Below are 23,055 nucleotides of genomic sequence, written 5' to 3' on the forward strand. Positions count from 1 at the left end.
TGTATTTTTTAAGGTTGATGTGAAAAATGGGCATAAATAGTAGCAATTTGAAAAAACAAGCAGAGTAATTGCCTAACCTCATAGTATATTGGAAAAATGACAATGCATATGAATTTATTTTATACAAAACACTGCATGAGAGAGCTATTTATGAATATGTAACTACTGATTGAAATTATGACTTAAAAACACTTCATTTGATGAAGTTTAAAATATTTTGGTTTTATTCTAATTATGCTGATACAATTTCTGTTTGAAATAATGAAGACTATTTTAACAATGAAAATAAGGCAGGAAGATAAAATAATATGCTTAGTCTCAGTAGAAAGTAGAAAGCTCAGCAAAGGTATGTGAAATAAAAGAGACAGGCCAACTGAGTGATAGAGACAATGCTAAATTAGAGAGAACATTCCATTAAAGAAGATCTATGTTATAGTTGATTATTGTATAAATGCAAGAAGATGGCCCAATATTGTAAGATATTGTTTTTTCATGAGAAGATGGAAGACTCGATTTTTAAGATAAAAACTCGTTTTTGGACACTCATTCAAAGTTTTCAAAAACATTGTGGAGATTAAAACATGTACATAAGTAAAATCTGGTTCCTGAACTTCCAGTTTACAACCACTGGCCTAAGTCTATGTTTACTTCCATTATCAATGCATATAGGTAGGCTATTGAACTAGTATATAATTTGAAATGTTATTAGACTTAAGTCAATGATCCATTTTGCTCTAATGAGCATAAATATAACAATTAATAAATAGAATAGTTTCTTCCTGAACTGATAATCAAGGTATTTATATTTACTTTTATAATAGTCTCATGAATAAAATTGCTCTAAATTTCCATAAACCTTACTGGGATTTTTTTTTTTTTTATTGCTACCCTTTTTTTATTGTAATGCTTAGGAATTTAATGTAGCTTTTTATGTATCAGGCTTTAAAAAGAGAACATGAGTTTTGTTAAACTCAATTTTAACATTATTTAATTATGTAAGGTAGTATTTGATATGTAGGACATACAAATGCTATGGCTATATTCCTTTTTTTAAAAAATATTTTATTTATTTATTCATGAGAGACACAGAGACACAGGCAGAGGGAGAAGCAGGCTCCCTTTGGGAAGCCTGATGTGGGATTTGATCCTAGGATCCAGGGATCCTGCCCTGAATCAAAGGCAGATGGTCATCCGCTGAGCCACCCAGGTGTCCCTATGGCTGTATTCCTTAGACCATTACACTAAGTGATGATAAGAAGAATACATTTCTCCCTTTTTTATTACTGAAGATGTGTTCAGCTTGCTCAGGTACAGTGAAGCTGTTTTTTGTTTATTTGTTTGTTTGTTTGTTTAAGTAGGCTCTATATCCAGTGTGGAGCCCAACACAGGACTTGAACTCATGACTCTGAGATCAATACCCAAGCTGAGATAAGGAATTAGACACTCAACCAACTGATCTACCCAGGTACCCCACTCAGCTACACTGAGTTTTCAGAAGAGGTACTGCTATTATTTCAAGAAAAAATGATTCTCTAAATGTAAAGTCACATCATTACCACTTACCCTTAGTGAAAGCTTATTATGAATTTAAGGTTAATTCACTAAGCTTATAATTATCTTCCTCCTACAGTGAAACAAAATAATCCTAACTGTATATGTACCTAATAAAGGCAATTTGAAATACATGAAGAAAAACTTACAAAAAAGAAAGGAAAGCCACATAATAGTTGGAGATTTTCATACTTCTCTCAGTAACTGATAGAGGAACTACAGCAGAAAAACATCAGAAATAGTTTAAAAGCTTTAAACAACAGTATCAGACAACTTGACATGATAGAATGCTGTGTCCAACAATTGCAGAAAACACATCCTTTTCAAGTATAGACAGAACATTACATGAACATAAGCGGTACTATAAGACAAATCTCAATTAACTATAAGCGGTACTATAAGACAAATCTCAATTAACTTAAAAAATTTAAATCATACAGAGTATTCTCTGATCATAGAATTAAATTATAAATCAATAACCAAAAAAATCTAGAAGATATCAAATATTTGGAAATAAAAATAACATCGTTCTTTTTTTTAAAATAACATATTTCTATATAAACCATGGGTCAAAGAGGAAATCACAATGTAAATAAAAGATTTTGAACTAAGCGAAACTTCAAAAATCAAGTTTTGGTAATATAGGAAAGCAAAATAAACCCCAAATTTAAAAATTATAAATATAAGAGCAAAAATTAATAAAGAGAAAAGTGCTAAAGTCAAAAGTTGATTCTTTGAAAAGAGTAATAAAATTAATAAACCTCAAGCAAGACTGATCAAGATAAAGAGAGTAAACACAGATTATCAATATCAGAAATGAAAGAGCATACATCACTACAGAGCCTACAGATAATAAACAGGATAGTAAAAAAATGTTATAATCAATTTTCTGTCAAGAAATGGGACGTGGGAGTAACATAAATATAAATTTCTTCAGATTTTTTTTAAAACATCTGAATAGCCTGATATCTACTAAAGGAGTTGAGTTTGTAACAATTTTTTTTCCCCAAAGAAAATACCAAGCCTGAGAGGTTTTAGTAGTGAAATCTATTCTATCTAAAGAATAATGTCAATCTTACAGACTCTTTCAAAATATATAGAGATTCTATTTCCAGATGCCATAGTAACTCTTATATTCAAACTTGTCAAAGACATGACAGGAAAAAAAATTGCAAATCAGTATTCCTTAAAAAAAAAATAGATACAACCATCCATAATGAAATATTAGAAATTAAGTCCATCAACATATAAAAATATAATAAATCATTACCACATGGGGTTTATCCTCAGAATAAAAGGTTGGCTTGACATTATAAAATCCAACTTCCCATATTAACAACAGAATAAAGAAAAGCACATATAATACTACATGTATAAATTGTATTGAAGGGCCAATCCAGTGCTTTAAGGCAAGAACGTGAATTAAAAGGCATAACGATTGATACAAAGAGTCTCTGCTTCCAGATAACATGACTATTTACCAAGAAAATCCTAAGCAATCTACAAAACAACTATTAGGACTAATAGTTGCTCTAAAGGAACAAAGGAAATTTAGGAAGGTCACAGAATACAAAGTTAAGATACAAAAATCTATCTTTAGCTACTAGAGCAAGCAATTGAAAATGATATATTTTAAACTTTTATTTACAATAGTTAAAAAAAATTACTCAGGAATATATTTAACAAAAGAAGTGCAAGACCTACCACCTAAAACTATAAAACATAGCTGAGAGAAATTAAAGAAAACATAAATAAATGGGTATCTATATGCCATGTTCATAAATTCACTATTGAATGCAATATTCAATGTTAATATGTTATTGATTTATCACTTTCCCTTTAATTGATCTATAGCTCTAACATGATAGCAATCATAAGCCTAGCATGTTTTTCTGTAAAAATTAATAACAATTCTAAAATTTACATGGAAATGCAAAGCACTTAGAATATCCAAAGAACTCTTGAAAAATAGATCAAAGTTGGAGGAACTTACACCACCTATGTCCAAGACTATACATTCACAATAATTCAGTCAGTGTGGTACTAGCATAGTATTGCTGCCATTTCATTTCACTGTGCATTGTGTACATTTCATTGTACATTTCTGCTGTTGACAAATAGTGAAACAAAATAGAGTTCACACTAGAAACACACACAGTAACCCCAAATTATTTTTAGACTGTAGATCTAAATGTAAAGACCAATACCACACAGCTTTTAGAAGAAAACATAAGAAAATATCTTCTTGGGTTGAGAAAGGCAAAGATTTCTAAGACAGGACACTGAATACAATAACTATAAAAGGGAAAAAACCGAAAAATTAGCATTCATAGAAATTATCATCTTATACTCATCCAAAATGCCATTTAAAAAGTAACAAGAAAGTCCAAAGATGTGAGACAATATTCATAAAATTTATCTGATAAATGACTACCACTCAAGAATAAAAAGATAGCCAATTAAAAATAGGCAAAGGAAAGATAGGCAAAGGATTTGAATGCTTTACAAAAGATTTATAAATCATCAATAAGCACATAGAAATGTGCTCAACATAATCAATGATCAGAAAACACAAATTAAAACTGTACTGAGACATTATTATACACCTACCAGCAGAAGACTGCAAACACCAAATGTTGGCGAGGATGTGGAACAAACATAACTTTCATATATTGTTGGTGGGAGTATAATATGGTACATAATTTCGGAAAAACATCTGGCAATTTCTTTTAAAACTAAACTCACACCTACCCTATTGCCCAGCAATTCCACTCCTAAGTATTTACCCAAGGGAAATGAAAACATACGCTTACAAAAAATCTTGTGCAAAAATGTTCACGGCAGCTTATTCAGAACAGCTGAAAACTAGAAACAACTCAGGTGGCCCACCATCAATAGTAGAATGGGAAAACAGACTGGGTATTACAATGGAATGCTGCTCGGCAATAAAAAGGAATAAGCTATTCATACATGCAATAACCTGGCTGGATCTCAAAAACACTAGACTCAAAAAAGGTTGACCCAAAAGAGCAAATATGACATGATTTCACTTACATGAAGTGGAACTGGCAAAACTAATCTATGATAAGCAAAAAATATCAGAACCGTGGTTGCCTCTTGGAAGAAATAGGTTGAGACAGCTATTGACTGGGAAGGACTAGGAGGACTATGAGAATTTTGGAAGGATGGTAATGTCCTATATGTTAATAGGGCTTTTGCACACGTATGCATTTGCCAAAACTCAGGGAAAGTACAGTTAAGATGGTGCAATGCATTATACATCATCTAACCTCAAAAAACCAGTATTGAACTGTGGTAACTATTATACGTATTGACGTATTTAGAGGAAACTATATCAATGACTACAATTTACATTGAAATGCATCTAAAAAATAAATCAATTAATGGATAGAGAGATAGTTACAAATGTAACAACGCATATTAAAATATGAATGATAGAATCTTGCCAGTGTAAGATTCTTTAATATTGCTCTGTTGGAAAGCTTTCAAGGTAAGATATTAGAATAAAAAACAAACAATGAAAGTGTTTTAAAATCTCCAAGAGAAAATTTTAACAAAATTTAATTTGTATTTTGGGAGTACAAGGAAACTTCTTGTGGTTACTGAACAATTAGTGTCTGATACATGCCCAAATTAAAGGGTAAAAATGTGTCCCAATACTAAAAATGAATAATAATGATCTATGGGAAGATCCTTGGCCTTTGACCAAGAAAGAATACAGCTTTTCCTGGCCACTTTTTGAGTTGATTTATATTGTTATAAGTTGTTTTTAGGGTGATAATTCTAAATATTCAATGATTATAAATGATTATAATGTAGTGCCCATGTATCCCAAGGAAGTCTCAAGAACTCAAAAGCATTATTTGGATTTACATCCTTTCTAGGACTTTTATACCTTGTTATTATAGAATTAGGTTTTTATAAATGATTTCTGATCATTTTTACTAACAAACTTTATTACAGGGAAACTTTTTAGTACTGTAAGCATTTTTCCTGCTTTGATTTACAAACACTAATTTTTACTAGTATGTGTATGAATGTGTGTGTGTTTGTATGTATTTATATTTTTTTTTATATTTGCAAAGCTCTCAAGCATGATGAAATGCTCTGCTAGGTTATACATTACCTCCAGTATAGGGTTTCCAGTTATAATATTTTCCACGGAAAGGCATATTGTCAAAGTCTGCACACTGTTTCTCTCGAAAATCTCGGGCCCCCAAAGGACATGGCTAAAATAAAATAAAATCATAAATGGTATGATTGTTGAAAAATACCAAAACTAAGGGACAATGTCCCTAAAATTAAAATTGCCTGAACTTGTCACATTAGCTCACTGACTGATGCTGTAGCTATATTTCTGGCATTTACTTTACTGTTCTACAACCAGTATTCAGACTGATGTGTCTGAATTGTAATCTTAGCCATAGAACAAACAACTGAAGTAATTTAAACGAAATTAAGTGTTAGACGGTTTCCTTAAAACTTTATACTCAGATACATGTCACAGTCCACTTTGTAATCAATCCATTTGGTACCTCCTTATAAACATACATAAACTAGATGAAGAAACTAAAACATAAAATTCCTTTTGGTAACATTATTTAAGGTCCAGTTGCCACAGCTACTCCCAGCTCTTTATTTTAAGAAATCAAGAGGCAGGTTTGTAACACAACATTCAGCACTATTAATTGTGGTTTGGATCCCTACTACTATGGCTGTTTACTGTCTAGTCTTGACAAAAACCATATTTTAAGATGTGGAATGAACTGGGCAAATGCTAGGCCTCAAGTCTAAACACCTTCAAATTCAAGGAATTTGGACTTACTAAGATTTACATTTAATCTATGAAACATCACAGAAAATAAAATACTAAATTGGTTCAAAACATGTGCAAGTGTTGGGTGGGGAGGAGAGAAAGATGTTGAGAGGGTGAAGAGAGGGTTGTTTGTTTTTAAAAGTTTGGAATGCTTCTTCTACCTGATTTTTTTTTTATAAAGGAAAACCTTGCCAATGTAGTTAGGTCTAGATTCCAAATACCACAGGCCATCCTAATTCAATCTTTAAGTTCACAAAGAATTAAAAGTATAACATCTCACGGAGTTTGAGCAATATGACCTAATTTGACTTATCTTTTAAGAGTTCTGCAGTTGTAACACCTCAAACAATCACTGCTTTTGATATATTGATGGAGAAAATATCCCACACATATATGGCAGAGCAAGACAGGTCAGTAGACAAAATTCTTAATTGTGAATAAATGATGAGTAGACTAAACTCTCAGAAATCATTCAAAGACTTTTTTACTACCCTCCCTGGGATCTCTACATTCACTTTATGTAGTTTCTAAGGTCAGTATGTTGTAAATGGTCCTTTGAAGCATGTACAAAAATAATAGATTACAATGTGCAAATAGTTGCATGTTCATCATTACTTCCTATATATTGGTTCAAATCTCTACCACATCAAGTCCAAAGCCTCAAATTCTGAAAATATTTTACATTCTATTGTGAGCCCTGTATTTTAAAATCTTTTCTGCATATTAAAACTTGACACCACAATTTCAAACCTAATGATTCTGCCTGTCAAATCACCCTTACTTTTCTTTTAAAAAAATGAAAAATAAACTATTTAGCATAGGTTACCTACAGCATACACCATGCTGAAAAGATATGCTTCCAGGGTATTTTGTTTCACGGTGTGCTTTTTCTTTGGATCAAAAAAAAAGTCATTCTAACCATTTTCAGGGAATCCCACACGAGGATTAAAGTTGTCAGTGGCTTTGCCATGCATTGAGACTAGTTTTTAATGAAACATCATCAATTAAAAAAAAATACAAGAAGTTTGATCTCTGACTACAAGTTTTCAAATAATATTTAAGTATTTGTAAAGCAACAACCACCCAAACATTCATCCAAGCATGGCTTTCAATCTAGTTGGAGAAACCAGACACAAATGGGAGAACTGTGGTGCTATCTCAGGCAGTGAGTATACAACAGTTTGGTACAGGTGGCCTATCAGTGCCGTATAAAGGTAAAAGATCCATGTGTCACGTGATTGATGAGGGAAATATTTGTGGAGGAGGAAAATCTCAAGTAAACTACAATTATAATACAAATATTATAAATAATTATTTTATAATATTATAAATCATTATAGGAATTGAACTCACTGAGAAAGAATATTCTAGGGGGTTAAAACTATTAAGAATGAAGCCAAGTAAAGCCATGGGTAAAGGAAGAAGGTCATATGTTGGGAATAGTTGGAAAAAGGCCATCCTAGATGAAAGAAACTTATGACATCATAGGAAGAGATGACATTTTGTAGAAAACCACTGGTACATAAAAAAAAAAGCCCTGAACTAACCAACCTAGGCATCGTGAGGACTATTCACTTAAAGACAAAATCCCATTTTTTGGCTACCTTGTAATGAATCTCCAAAATACAGGTAAAGTAAAAAGTCTGACAGGAGGCTATTATTGTTTAATAAAGTACTTGGATTAGCATTTCATAAAATTTCTAATCTATACTCTTTCCTGTGATAACCACTCCTAGGGTCAGCATAATAAAATTATTAACAGTGACAGCAGCTACTTAGCATTTACTAAGCATTTGGCAAGTACGCACTCTGTGGCACACTATTCAGAGGCCTATTGTAGATGTATTATCTATTTAATCTCTTTCAACACCCTTAGGTAGTTGTAATTAATAATTCCTTTTACCGAGTACACTGGGTGTAAGGACACTCCTTCTGCTGAATGGGAACTTCCTTTGAAGTCTAAGTGCTACAGGGACAGCACAAAGCTTTAGCTCTGTTAATATGGATAAAAGCTTAATAGGAATAACTTGAGTTCCTGTCATTTCAGCAGCAAGTTTCTTTTCTCCTTCAAGTTGCTTTTTCCTCATTCATAAAACAAGAGGGCTAAAAGCATAATTTTGGAGTATGAGAACATGGACTCAATTTTAATTTGGTCATTTATTTAATTCATGGCCTTTAGCAATTTAGTTTTCCAAGCCTCATCTATAAACGGGGGATAATAGTAGTATTCACCTCCTCTTGTGAACTGTTTAGCTCTGTAGCTGGCACAGGGGAGTCCTGAATAACTCTTAGCAGCTGTTCTGGTCGTGGGTCTAGGCATTCTTAGATTCATTCTCTCTTTCTCCTGCTCTGCTCTGTATTTCAGGGGAACAAACTCTGCAAGCTCCATTTCCCAGGCTTCTGTGCCTGCTGACTTCTGACAATGACTCAGGCAATGGAAGGGAAAGTCTTTCCCTTTCTTTCTCCCCACCTTAGCAGCATCATAGGCAGAAGCTGAATCTTTTTTGTGACTCCAACTTTAGGTAATAGCACCACACTTACCCCATCCCTCCACCCTCTGGCCCTATCCTATGGCTCTAGCTTCTGCTGTGTAATTCTAGCCTCTAGACTCTAATAAAACCTCCTTCCTTTGTCTCCCTGAGAGGAGTGGTGGCATCCTCCTGCTGATGCTGATCTATGGATGGGCTTGTCAGCCTCTTCCATCATTTGTGTAACAATTTTTTTCATGAAATTCCCTCTATTTAAATATTCAGAGAGTCTTGTATATTCAGAGAGTCTATTACAGTTGGAACTTAACTGATACGATAATCAAAAATAATAATGATGATGATGTTGACAAGGTATTCAGGAAACTAAATAGAGATTTATTTCTATGTATTATTTTTTGCAATTTATTGGTTAAGGGCAGAGATTAGCCAACTTTTTTTTTGTAAAGGGCCATATAATAAATATTTCAGACTTTGTGTGCCATATGGTCTTTGTTCCAATTCCTCAACTGTGGCAGTATAGTGTGAAAGAAGCCACAGACAATACATAAATGAACCATCAGGTCTGTGTTCCAATGAAAGTTTATTTACAAAAAGAGGTGCCGGGGACAACTTTGGCCCAGGAGGTGCAATTTGGCTACCCCTTGATTTAGAATGTTAACATAACAGATACACATGCCCAGCAGCACGTTGAAGAATAATCAAACTCAGTGATTAACTTTTGAGTCAATACAGAATCATATACTTCTAAGAAATGTTAGGATGTAATCTAATTTGCATAAGATACTTCAGTTTCCTCTATAATTATCCCCTAAGTGGTCATGCGATCTATATAAGCATCTATAGAAAAATCAAACACTTTTCAGGCAGCTGCAATTACTATCAGGTTCCTCCTTACTTTTTTTTTTTTAAGATTTTATTTATTTATTCATGAGACACACACACACATACACAGAGAGAGAGAGAGAGAAAAAAAGAGAGAGAGAGGCAGAGACACAGGCAGAGGGAGAAGCAGGCTCCATGCAGGGAGCCTGATGTGGGACTTGATTCGGGACTCCAGAATCATGCCCTGAGCCAAAGGCAGGTGCTAAACCACTGCGCCACCCAGGCATCCCTCCCCTTACTTTTAACTCAAGTCTGTCTTCCTATAATTCTATAACCCAGGGGTGTTGCTCCTTTCTTTTGGATCTACACTGAACAATATGATCCCTAAGTGAAAGGTATCTAGACCTTGATGGCTTTCCTATGGGCACATCATAACACCAAGAACTGTCCTTAAATATCTTTCTTCTATTCAGTAAATGTATATGTTTGTTTATGTGTCGCATAAGATGTAAGCTCTGGAGATAAAGCAATAAAATAGATTAGGTCCCTGCTTTCATGGAGCTCATTCTAGCTGGAGATGAGAAAGAATTAAAATAAAGTAGGGAAAGGGGATAGATAGTAAGGTGGGAGGCAAGTTGTTTTAAAATAGTATGGCTGGAGAAATTCTCTCTAATAAGGCGGCCCTTGAGCAGAGCGTAAAGAGAAATTGAAGGAGTTACTTACACATCCGTGAGGAGAATAAATAGGAAATAGAGGCCCTCAAACAGGAGTGTGTTAAGAATGTTCTTAGAATAACATGGAGGATGGAAAGGCTTAAGGAAACTGTAGAAGTCTTGATCCCATGCCTTTCTGTTTCTAGAATATATCAGCTGGTGTTCTGTTTTCTTGATTTCAATGTTTCCTTCTGTGAATGCTCTGAATATGTGTTGATCAGAAATTAACTCAGTAGGAGTTGTATATTCTCATTCCAAAGAATAAGAGTGTTCAAAGAAAAAAGTAATATCTTAAGGAAAAATTGCATAAAGTATATTTTTTGTTTTGCTTTTTAGGTAATAGTAGAGAGTTTAAGGAGTAATGCTTTTTAAATTGCTTAGAGGTAATAAATGCTGACACCATGCAAAAACTCTAAGAGAAAACAGTGGGCATAAGCAACCAATTTTTTATGTAAAGCCTGACAGGTTTTCAGCCTCCTAGTGTTAACACTAATCAAGCATCCTCTCCTTCTAAAAAGCAACCAGCAGGACCCCACATAAATCCAGAGGGCAAAGCTGCAGGTCTCAGCATTTTTAATCTTGGCATTTTCAAAGAAATAAAAAAAAAATTAACACTAGCATCTTTATCAGCACTTTTCTTTTTTACAGCGATACGTATTTTAGCACATTCCACAGACTATCTTATGCTTCCAATTACACCAATTGTTTAAAAGCATCTCCTTTTGACTAAACTTAATACTTTTTATTGGTACATAAACCTAGGGAAAAAAAAGGATAATTCATTGGGGCATAAAAGTTGCTACAGAAAGAAATCTCAGCTTCCGCTGACAAACTTTGTAGTGGCATTTCTATTACTGGGGTTCTAATCCTGGTTTTGTCCCAAAGAATAGGGTGACCTTGGCAAGTCGCAGAAGCCCTTTGTGCCTTCTCTCTTTCATTTGTAAAATACACCCAAAATGCCATTTAACTTCAAGAGAAATACATCCCCAAATGTCTTGCAAATGAGGCAAATTCTGTAAATACTGTATTATGTCTTATGGGCAATAAAGTGTGAGAAGAGAGTTGAGCGTGAAAATTCTTTTTCCCCTTTCCCATTCTTCCCTTCTTCATAAAGGAGATAGGCAGGCTGGCAGGATTCAAGGATTTCCTACAGCCTTGGGGAAAATTGCAAAATGAGCAATACTGGCATTTTATTCTAGTTCTTTTCTCTTTTGCCTTTCTCATCTTCTGCTGCTTCTTCCTTTCTTGCTTCCACACTAAATGCACTTTTGCTTCTTCACTATTACACTAGGTCAAACTTCAACACTCCCTAAATTTAATTTCTTCTCCCTCTCCAGGATGGCAATATACTCTTAGTGGGCTACACTCTATTAGTTTCAGGAGCATAAGTGGAATTCAGATTCCAGCCCCTGATCTGCTTAGCAAGTGAAGAAAGGACATTTCTCTTTGCTCACCCAGACAGGCATCACTTTCTAAATCACACAATGCCACAGGGCTAACAAAGTCCTTGCTTCCACACCTTCTAAGTTGCAAACAAAAATCCTGATTTTCTAGTTATCAGGTATAATTATGTGATTTTTCTCGCCAAAGTTAAATGTAGTGTCCAATGAATCATTTCAACCAGTTTTGATTCAACCTTCTTAAGCTTTCTTTCCAAAATGGTTTCTGATTTTTTTGTATTTTCATTGTATATTTACTTTTAAAGAAAAAGAAACAAAAGCCTGATAAACCTATATTGTCCAGACCAAATAGAATCTAGCTGTCATATTTGATACCATAATCTTCTATGCAAGTTTTCAAACTTAAATCTATTTCTGTATAGCCCAAATTTAATTAAAGTGCTCTCTGTCCATAGTATAACCCTTTCCCCTAAGTCTATGAAAATATTAGGCAACAAATATTCACTTCGTAATTTTTAAAACATCCCTTTTAAAAACAAAGTAAACAAGCAAGCTCTGTTTTGTGCTTAAAAGCTAGTCCTTATTTTTCAAACATGATGCACACCATTAAATTCATACTAACCTAAAGATTAATGACACTTGCTCCTGTTACTTTTTTGCCATTATTATAAGAATATAATAGATATTATATATAGTATTCATAAAAAACCCAGTGTTTGATACATATCTATTTTCTAATTATAACTTGGGACATGGATATAACACTGTTAATGGATCAACTCTGTACCTTGTTATCACTTACCCCACACCTCTCCCTGGGGGCAAGGTCTGTAGTTTCAGAATGTTCTCAGCTATCTGGTTCTGCTGCAGGGTAAGGTTAGACCGGAAGCAAGACAATGTCAAAGGTGACCACATTCAGAGAAGCTTACTTTACCCACCTCCCAAGGGCTCCGTCTGTGACAAGAACACTAAATTTGTACTCAGAAATTCTCAAAGGCCTGACTCAGTCCCTTCCATGGTACTAGCCTGCTGCTCAGCTTTAGTTCTTCATTTTAAAATACTTAAAAAAACAAAACAAAACAAAAACACTGTTCTTCCTCTTTATAAAAGTGATTTGAGGGCAGCCCTGGTGGCACAGCAGTTTAGCACCGCCTGAGGCCAGGGCATGATCCTGGAGACTGGGGATCCAGTCCCACATCAGGCTCCCTGCATGGAACCTGCTTCTCCCTCTGCCTGTGTCTCTGCCTCTCTGTATCTCTCTGTCTCTCTCTTTCTTTGTCTCTCTCTGTCTCTCATGAATTAATAAATAAAATCTTTTAAAAAATAAAAAATACATAAAAGTGATTTGAAGATACAATGAGGTTATGAATGAAAGTACTTGGTAATCTTTGTAATATACTTGGAGACAAAAATGTCTATATTAATAGCTATGCTGTATTAAATACAGATTAAGTGTTAGGAAGTAGCACATGTCCCTACATGTGTTACTTCTTTTAATTCTCAAACACCTCTGCAAGTTGGATATATTTATACTCTGTATAGGAGTTCCCTGAAGTTTAGTGAGATTAGGTATTTCCCCAAGACCAAATGGCAACAAGTGTTTCAGTCAACCTTCAACCTTAAGTCAATTGAATCCCAAACCCATGCTTTTTCCACGACTCTGTGACAATCCTGTCTTGAAATATAGGCTGCACTTCTCCAAAACCAAAGGACTATCACTGCTTCATGACTGTAAGCAATGAATAAGAAAAAAGTCGCAGAATAGTACGCCTCTCTAGAAAAGCTGATTGAGAGAACAGCTCGGTACTACACAACCTATGCTTGCTTCACTTTTTGAACAGACCACAGGTGACCTGGAAACCCTTCTGAGTCCATAATTTTTTATAGTTTTCATGTGTAAGATAAAGGAGGAAGTGCGATGTTTAAGATGAAGGCCAATATGACTTTCCATCCCAGCCTGAGTGAAGCTTAGGTATTTCACCAGAAGTTTTACCCTAGTTGTAGAGGCTGCTTTTAGGCAACGGACTTGAACAATGGAAGCCTGAGTAAGGCAGAGAGGCACACTCCCAACCCCTAGGCTGAATACAAACAGCTATTCTGGTAATCCACCTCAAAATATCCATAAGCCCTAGCTGACCTATGGGTCTCTTACATCTGGACGCAGGTACCAAATAGGAAAACCCCACACATTCCAACACTCCCTCTTTTTCCCTCTGTAACTGCAGCCCCACCGCCCCCGTCTCTGGACACACAGTCTCTGCTTTGCTGTCTTGCCTGCCTCTCCCTTATGGTGCATTTGATCAATCTCTACCTCCCTTGTTCTGCGTTGGGTGAATTCTTTCCCAACCAGTGCTGCCAGCCTCCACCCACTCAGGTCACCCCACACTAGTCACATTGACAAGCAGACACACAAAAATCACAAATAACAGAGAACAGGAAAACAACAAGGATTTTTTTTTTCCTTTGGTTTTGGAGAATAGCTAAGTAACAACAGGAAATTCTTTTTTGGAAATGTAGAAATATCCTTTTTTAAGGCATTATGACTTCTATAAAATTCTGTTCTTCAAAGTCTCACAGGGGCCATGTCCATTATCTATTAGATTTGTTTATGATTCCAAATAATCTATCTAGTAGGATCTATCCAAGTAGATCCTACTTTAACAGTGAGACCCAACTTCATCCAATTCTATTCTATTAAAAAAAAAAAAAGCTCAGTAGCTTCAAGATGAAAACCAGTTTAATTTGTTCTTGCTATAGCTATTGTCTTTATATGCTATCCTGTCCTGGAGACCATCATATGAACGTCAAAGAGTCCTTGTTTAGTTGCTTCTGAAGGCTTCTGAGAGTGACCGATGATGATTCAGGGAAGAAACTGCCTAACTCGTCCTAATTCAGACAATCAGCCTCCGAGTCTAATGTACGTACAAATACCTTTGGCTTCTAGGCTGATTAGGTTGCTGTTGAGACTGGTCAGGCCAATTTTACAGCTAGATACAATTTTCTGACCTATTTTTAAAGATTGAGAATCTTTTCTTTATAACTTGCATCTTCTAACTCTAGGGATTTTTTTCTTTGCAACTGGGGTCACTATTCCCTTTCAACTGGAGAGTTCTTGTCTTTGTACCATTCCTCTATTCTTCAAATGCCTATGGTGGGAATCAAATCAGCATCAGGGAGAAAGTGTGGCTGTCGTGTTTTGGGGCTAGTCACTTTTTAAGACTACTTGGCCTACAAAGTTTCTCAGTTTTTTTTTTTTTTTAATTTTTATTTTTTACTTATGATAGTCACACAGAGAGAGAGAGAGAGAGAGGCAGAGACACAGGCAAAGGGAGAAGCAGGCTCCATGCACCGGGAGCCCGATGTGGGATTCGATCCCGGGTCTCCAGGATCGCGCCCTGTGCCAAAGGCAGGCGCTAAACCGCTGCGCCACCCAGGGATCCCAAGTTTCTCAGTTTTAATTTTTCCTCTAACTTAAGCAAAAAGAGTACTGTTAGCCTTGCGTGTTTCAATCTGATTCATCAGTGTGGAGATCCCTGTAGGAGTACCAAAGCTTCAAAATAGTAAAGTGTTCCTTTGTGATATATCTCCTTTTGTCAAAGCTACTAGACATTATGAAACTTAGAAGTGAGGGACGCCTGGGGGGCTCAGTGGTTGAGTGCCTGTCTTTGGCTTAGGGCGTGATCCCGGGATCCTGGAATCAAGTCCCATATCGGGCTCCTTGCAGAGAGCCTGCTTCTCCCTCTGCCTGTGTCTCTGCTTTTTTCTCTGTGTTTCTCATGAATAAATAAATAAAATCTTTAACAAAAAAACCCGCAAAACTAAGAAGTCATAGTGTTTGCCTGTTTACTCAGGCCTCTAAGAAACTTAGAGCAAAATGTGTGGTCCATCTTAATATGTAGAAGGAACTCATGATACACACTTAAGATAATGATCCCAATTTAATATTATTTTCTGTTCCCTTGGATTTTCTAATTTATTCTATTTTTCACTTAGGATTTTTATGAAGCTAACTCAACTCTAAACAAAGATTAATGGCTAATAATGATAAATAATTATGATATGTAAAAACATGAGAACTAAGTGGTAAACTATAACTAGCTGTCCAATCACAGAAATGAGAAGTTCAAGATTGCTATACTACATGAGAAACTAATAGGCTATGAGGAATTGGTTGGAATGCAAGTAGGCTATCAAATACATGTAAATCAGACTACTATCTTCTAGATTTTCTTTTTTTTCTTTTGATAAAGAGAGTATGCATATGCCTGTGTGCTAGAGCGCATGAAAGCTTGGGGAGGGGTTCGGGTAGGTGGGAGGAGAGGCAAAAGGAGAGAGAGAATCTTAAGTAGGTTCCACTCAGGCTCCATCCCAAGACCCTGAGATCATAACCTGAGCCAAAATCAAGAGTTGGGCACTCAATCAACTAAGCTTCCCAGGCACCCCACAGATTTTCTATTTTCTATTATAATGTGCATTCTGAGCATAAGTAGCACAGAGCAAACTTCAAAGATTCATAAATGAGTGTTCCTGCCGTTTGACCGCCTAACATGCTCTCATTCCATGCAATGATTTGAAACTTCTTCCAGGATCATTTGAATTTACCCTTTATCCTCTTTTTAGGTCTCAAGAGAAGCTCTTGGATCACAAATGACAAGCAAAAAATGCTTATGAATTGTTTCTTAGTTTTTGACTGTCAAGATGATTTTAACTAATTGTAATGATTTCTCTCAGATATTATTTACAGTGTCACTAAATATGATGTTCATAGCATTAAATTATTTTAAAATGCACTAGTGTTGGAGGCTGATCTGATGAAGATAAGTATACTCTGGAATCCCTTAAATTAGGGTAGCTCATACATAAGAGATATCCAGGCCATATGAGAAAAAATAGAACATTTAAACCCTTGTACATTTAAAAAAAAGCTCCAAGGTTAATTTAAAGAATACAAATACAATAGCCCTATAATGCTTCCACAGTAACACCCATTCTATGTTTACTGGAACATACTGAAGTCTTTTTTGCTTGCGTGACTCAATCTTAACTACAGTCGATTCACTCTTCATGATTTATCATTAAATTCTCTGTCTTATAGTCTATTTAATAGAAACTTTTATTTACTTATTTTTTTAAAGAGTTTATTTATTTATTCATGAGAGACACAGAGACATAGGCTGAGGGAGAAGCAGGCTCCTTGTAAGGAGCCCAACATGAGACTCAATCCCAGATCCCAGCCAGGATCACGCCCTGGGCCAAAGGCAGAAGCTCAACTGCTGAGCCACCCAGGTGTCCCAATAGAAACTTTTAAAATAGATCCTTAGAATATAGGAGTTTCTACTCTAATATGACACATATGTTCTTGAAAAACCTCTTTCTGTAAAATCACACACTAAAAATAACAGGCATATGAGAAAAATAGTGTTAGAGGCAGACAAATCAGAGACAGGAGATATTAACTAAAACAATAACAATTCTAATAAAATACTAGCACAGTTTAAAAAATACATGGCAAATTCCTAACAAAGAAATACTGGAATAAACATAGGACTTTATCTTCCAAAAAGGAAAAAAAAAGTGAAATAAGTTAATAACAAAGCGTTGTGGATATTGAGTTATAGAGACAAAAGGCAGAAACGCATGACAGGGAGTTCTATGACAGAGCATGTGGCCAAACTGAGCCAAAACAAGAATGTGGGATAAATGGTTATCATATACACTACAATTTTCCTCTACTATTCAGCTGTGTCAATGTAGTTTGACTTTAGCGCTGTATCACTTAGTGGCAAAAGTATGGCACAAAATGACTTGATCACTTACGAGCTAATTCATGTTACAGAGGCAAAGTTGTAATAGAATAACTTATACCAAGACTCCAAATTAGCATATCTTTTCTAGATTTTTGTTGAAAGAATAAACATTTAAAATATCTCAGTAAGCCAACTCACTGCCTGGAAGGAAAAGAACTCTCAGAATGGGAAGAAAATATGGTTAAATTAATGGGTCTGGTACATAGCAAATGCTCAATAAATGTTAGCAGCAGCTATTACCACTACTACTTCTGTTGCTGCTCCTTCTACTAGTAAAGATGGAAACTAAAAGAGCTCTGAGCAGACATGTGTGGTGTACCCAGGATCTATTACTCTCCACTTTATTGCTAACAGAATTGTGATTCTTGCCCAGGAATCTACCTCTCAGGAAAGGTGACCTTAACCTCATTTTAGGGGCAAATCTGGATTAGTCTAAACCAATTATGGTAATCCCATTCTTTTTGCCCATGACTGGTTTAAAGTGGGTACGTGGCCTCCAGGCCAATAAAACATGAATGAAGTCTGCCAAGAGAATAAGGGAGGAGCTTTGGGAAAAGCTTTCTGTATAGGTAGGAAAGAGACACAGTAATAGTTTATTTCTTCTCTTCTTTAGAATATTGTCAGGGCAAAGGTACTTTAGGTGCTCTGATGCTCCACTTACATTTTTGAATTCCCCTTTCTCAAAGAATGTAACCTTCAGGAATTTCCCTCACTATCTTGTCACATACTTGCAGGTTTTAAAGTGATGTTTTAAAACATTCTTACCCAATAATTTTTAAAAGGAATTCTGTCAGAATGACTTATTCTATCATCACCAAAAAATGGAAATATTCTACATTTGTTTCCAAAATGATCTAATATGGATTTGTTTTGCGAATTTTATATAGAATATTTACAGACTTCTTTATAACTATTATTTTTCTACTGCACAGCTAGACTGTATAACTCAGTGCTGTCCAATATGGTTGCCAGGAGCAACATGTGGCTATTCAAATTTAAATTAATTAAAATTAAAGTGCTGCTTTTCATTTATATAGCCATATTTATTATTTATTTATTTATTTATTTATTTATTTATTTATTTATTATTAAGTAGGCTCCATGCTCAGCATGGAACCCAATGCAGGGCCTGAACTTATGACCTTGAAATCGAGACCTGAGGCGAGATCAACTGACTGAGCCACCCAGGTGCCCCCACATTAGCCATATTTCAAGTGCTCAATAACTAATTTGGCTAGTGGCTACCAAGCTGGACAATGCATATATAGAACATCTCCATCAATCAAGAAAGTTCTTCTTGTACAGTGCAGCTAGATTATGTGTTCTGAAAGTTTAAATTTTCATATATTAGATTATGCTTTAAAAGTCCACACTAGGCACACCTGGGTGGTTCAGTTGGTTAGTATCTATCATTAGTTTAGGTCATGATCCCAGGATCCAGGGATCAAGCCCCACATTGGGCTCCCTCCTCAGTGGGGAGTTTCCTTTCCCTCTCTCTCCTTGAAATAAATAAGTAAAAAAAAATTTTTTTTTAAATAAAAGTCCCCACCTTATAAACTTATGCTCAATTTTATTAACTTAGCATGAAAATAAGTTTCAGTGTGATAACTGAATTGTCTCATATTCTGAACAATGGAGTCTACATTTGTGAAAAAAAAAATGTATTTCCATGACATAGTTATGTTAACTTTTCATGCTGAAAGCTGAAATAGAAGACAAAGCTAGCAATAGAAATGTCTACCCACCAATATAGCAAGTTCTACATTTTGAGCAACTAAAACAAAGTTCATGGGTAAAAAGCAACAAGCTTGATATGTCTATTACTTTTTTCTTTTTATTTATCATATATTATTTGTATTATAGGACCTATTTTATTAAGGCCCAAAAATGTGCCTCTCCCCTCTAAGTATATAACAACAGAAACACGTGAATTTAAACACGGGGTTGGCTTTCTCACTCCTATCTAACACCATCTGACATACAGTAGTTATTTATTTATTCTACCCTTGTGTAATACTTCTATTCTGAAATTCACGCAATTCATCCAAATCACTATCTGGCTTCATCATTCCTACTAATCTTATCATGGTCATTTTCTCTCACTTATTACCTGATACCTGGTTCACAGTCACACTCTATACGCCAGGTTTTAACATCATCCTGAGTGACCTCAACAACTGCATAGAAGACTCCCCAGACTCCCCAGCCTTGATGATCCTTGAACTCATTCATGTCTGCCCAAGGCTAGGTATGCATTCCATTGGCCACACCGCAGCTTTGTCATCATTGAGAAAAGTCTCACTTGTCATATATGAAATTCAAGTACATTCCATTCTCTGACACTCACCCCTTCTATCTGTCTCACCTTGCTTTTCCTACTATCTCAGTTCTTCACTTTTTATGTTTTTTTTTTTTTTTTTTTTAAGTTAGGCCCTTAATTTTCTCCTTTTAGCCCTCTTTAGACTCCACTGTCATCTCAATGCAGAGTGCATGGCTCAGCACTTCGGTCATTTCCATGAGTACCCTTAAATTCTTTCTGATCTGTTTATCTTTCTGTTGTAGTCTCAGCTTCATCCATTCTCCTCTAAAGCATAAATCTGAGGCTAAGTCTTTGCATGGTGTCTTACTACCTACAGGTATAGATCAGGCTGTTTAACTTAGAAGCCTTGCACTTAATTCTCCTTCTACCTGGAATGCTCTCATTGCCACTTTCTTCTCTTCTGGTCAGCTCTTATTTGCCCTTCATATCTTTACCTTTTTATGGGAAGAAATCCCTAAATCCTTAATTAGGCTATGTGCCCATTCTATGTGCTTTTATAGCATCCCATACTTATTCTATCAAGTCATATATTTATTACTGAGTGGTGATTTTCTGCACTTAACTGATTTCCCAGGAAATTATAAGATCCTTGAGACCAGAAATTGTCTTTATCACTCTAGAACAGTCTGATATATAATTATATATAATTGAGCAGGCACTCAATTGTTTGTCGAGTGAATGAATAAATAATACTGGTAGCTTGAAATGATCATTGTAATTGAAGCTACATGTTATTACTTTAAGATGAAAGTTTAACATAAAAATAAATACAATCAATAAGCTACAGAGGATATTAGAAGTAGATATGGTGGGAAATAGAGCAAGGTAAGGAAGATTAGGAGTCTTAGGGTTGTAGAGAGTAGGAAAGGTAACAATTTTAAACACGGTATCAGGCTAGGCCTCATTGAGAAGGTGACAGTTGAATAAAGGTGAGGTAAGAGAGTAAGCCATGTAAATATTTTGGGAGTAGAGTATATAAGGTAAAGGAAACAGACAATGCAAGAGCCCTAAGGTGGGACCCTGCCTGGTACGTACAAGGAGACCTGTGTGGCTAGAGCAGGGTTACTGAGGAAGAAATAACAAGAGATAAGTTCAGAAAACTAATGGAGGGCTAGATTGTGTAGTCTTTGCAGGCCTTTCTAAGGACTTTGGATTAAAGTAAAATGGAGCCACTGAAAGGTTTTGAGTAAAGGATATAATCAGATACACTCTGCCTCATATATTGAGAACTGTATGGAACAAGAGTAGGAATGGGAAATCCACTGAAAAAGCTCTTCAGAGTAATCCAGTGAAAAACAGAGTAGTAGCAGTGGAAGCAGTGAGAAGTAGGCAGATCTAGGATATATCTCGAAGAGAAAGCCAATGGAATTTCCGGAGGGATTGGATATGAGCTGTGAGAGAATGGAATCAAGAATGACTCAAAAGTTTTTGGCTTGAGGCAGATAGAATTGACATATGAGATGGGAAAAACTGTTGGAGGTACAGGTATATGAAATGTTTTAGAGATAACATTTGGACATGTTAAATATTTGATGTCTATTAAGTCTAATCAATGATAAAATATGAGTCAGGAATCCATGAAAGAAATCTGAGCTAAAAATATAAATTTGGGGGTCAAATGACAGATGAATGCTATTGAAAGCAATGAAACTAGATGAGATCACCAAGGAAATGAATACTGATAGTGGCTCAGTGGTGGAGTGTCTGCCTTTGGCTCAGGTCATGATCGTAGGGTCCTAGGATTGAGTCCCACATCAGGCTCCCTGTGGGAAGCCTGCTTTTCTCTCTCCCTCTGTCTCTGCCTCTTTCTCTCTGTGTCTCTCATGAATAAATAAATCTTTTTTAAAAAAATGAATACTGGTAGTGCACAAAAAATGGCCAATGACTAGGTCCTGGACACTCTAAGAAGTACGAGAAAATGGACCCAGCAAAGGAGAATAAGAAAAAAACAAGTAGCATTAGAAAAGAACAACCAAAAAGTTGTAGTGTTATGGAAGCCTAGTGACTATCAACTAAGATGAACACTCAGAATTGACTATTGGATTAAGCAACATGGAAATTATCCATGACTTGACAAGAGCATTTTTTAGTAGAATGATAGAGGCAAAAATCTGACAGGAATGATTTAAGGAAAAAAATCAGAAGAGGAATTGGATCTGGAAGTAAATATAACTCTTTTAAGGAATTTTGTTTCAAAATGAAGAAAAGAAATGGGAAAAGAACTGGCAGATGTTTTTGTTGTGTTTTGTTTTTAAGATAGGAGAAATAACAATATGTTTTCATGTTTACAGAAAAATCCAGAGGAGAAGATACTGGAAAAATATATATTTATGAAATAGCCAAGAATAAAGATAGGAATGGAGTGGGAGAGCATGACAGTGAGGAATACTGTCTAACAGTCTGATGACATGAAATGAAATGTGTAATTTGTAGGTAGGAGGGAAGAATGGTCTGAAAGAGGTAACAAGATATAAAGAAAAGTCAATCCACTTCCACTCACTCAAGAGCTAAGGGAGCCCTTTAGAGGGCTAAAGTTTATTATAAGTATCATTAGAGGACAGCCAGTTTCCATTAGAACAACAAAGTAAAGAGAAGGAAAATTCACAGACATCATGATATAAGGGATTTTGCTGCCAATGGATCATCAATTCCTAAGGGCACAGAAGAAAAGTTTCAGTAGCTGGGCAGAGATACAAAACAGAAGATGTGATATGTAGAACTTCATGGGATTGGATGGCAAGAGATGAGTAATGATGTGGGAATCTGGGGCTTCTTATAGTGGCAAAAACAAAATAATCCTATTTTATGGGCATGATAAGATAAATCTTATTTATCTCAGGAAAGATAGTGGTAGCATAGGGGTGAGTGTTGAGGGCCAAGTTATTTTGAGGGGTCTATGATTCTCTCTTGCTACCTGTAAGGGAGATTGTATTTGCTCCTAGTGCTGGACCTTCCCCTTGTCCTCTATTGATGGAATTTTTGGACATGAGACCTGTTCCATTCACTATTAACAATTTAAAAAATTCATGTGACTTTCATACACATGGATTTATGACCAAATAGCTTAGAGTTTTAAAAATTTCCCTGCTCTAGGGGAAATGTAAGCTAATTTTTCA

At 35.5% G+C, this 23,055-nt stretch overlaps 1 protein-coding gene across 4 annotated transcripts in view; it reads right to left on the reverse strand.

Annotated features, from left to right (window-relative positions):
* The window catches only part of ADAMTS6 (ADAM metallopeptidase with thrombospondin type 1 motif 6), a 297,356-nt gene that overhangs the window by 66,903 nt on the left and 207,398 nt on the right, over positions 1-23,055 (reverse strand). For all 4 annotated transcript variants that reach the window (XR_007406729.1, XR_007406731.1, XM_049103149.1 and 1 more), the window contains exon 15: positions 5,699-5,801. Coding sequence is in view for 2 of the 4 variants with exons in the window: in XM_049103149.1 (XP_048959106.1) it covers positions 5,699-5,801 (103 nt within the window). In the remaining 2 variants the exon portion in view is untranslated. The remainder of the gene's footprint in view (positions 1-5,698; positions 5,802-23,055) is intronic.

This window comes from Canis lupus, chromosome 2, assembly GCF_003254725.2.
Source record: "Canis lupus dingo isolate Sandy chromosome 2, ASM325472v2, whole genome shotgun sequence".
NCBI classification, from domain to species: Eukaryota; Metazoa; Chordata; class Mammalia; order Carnivora; family Canidae; genus Canis; species Canis lupus.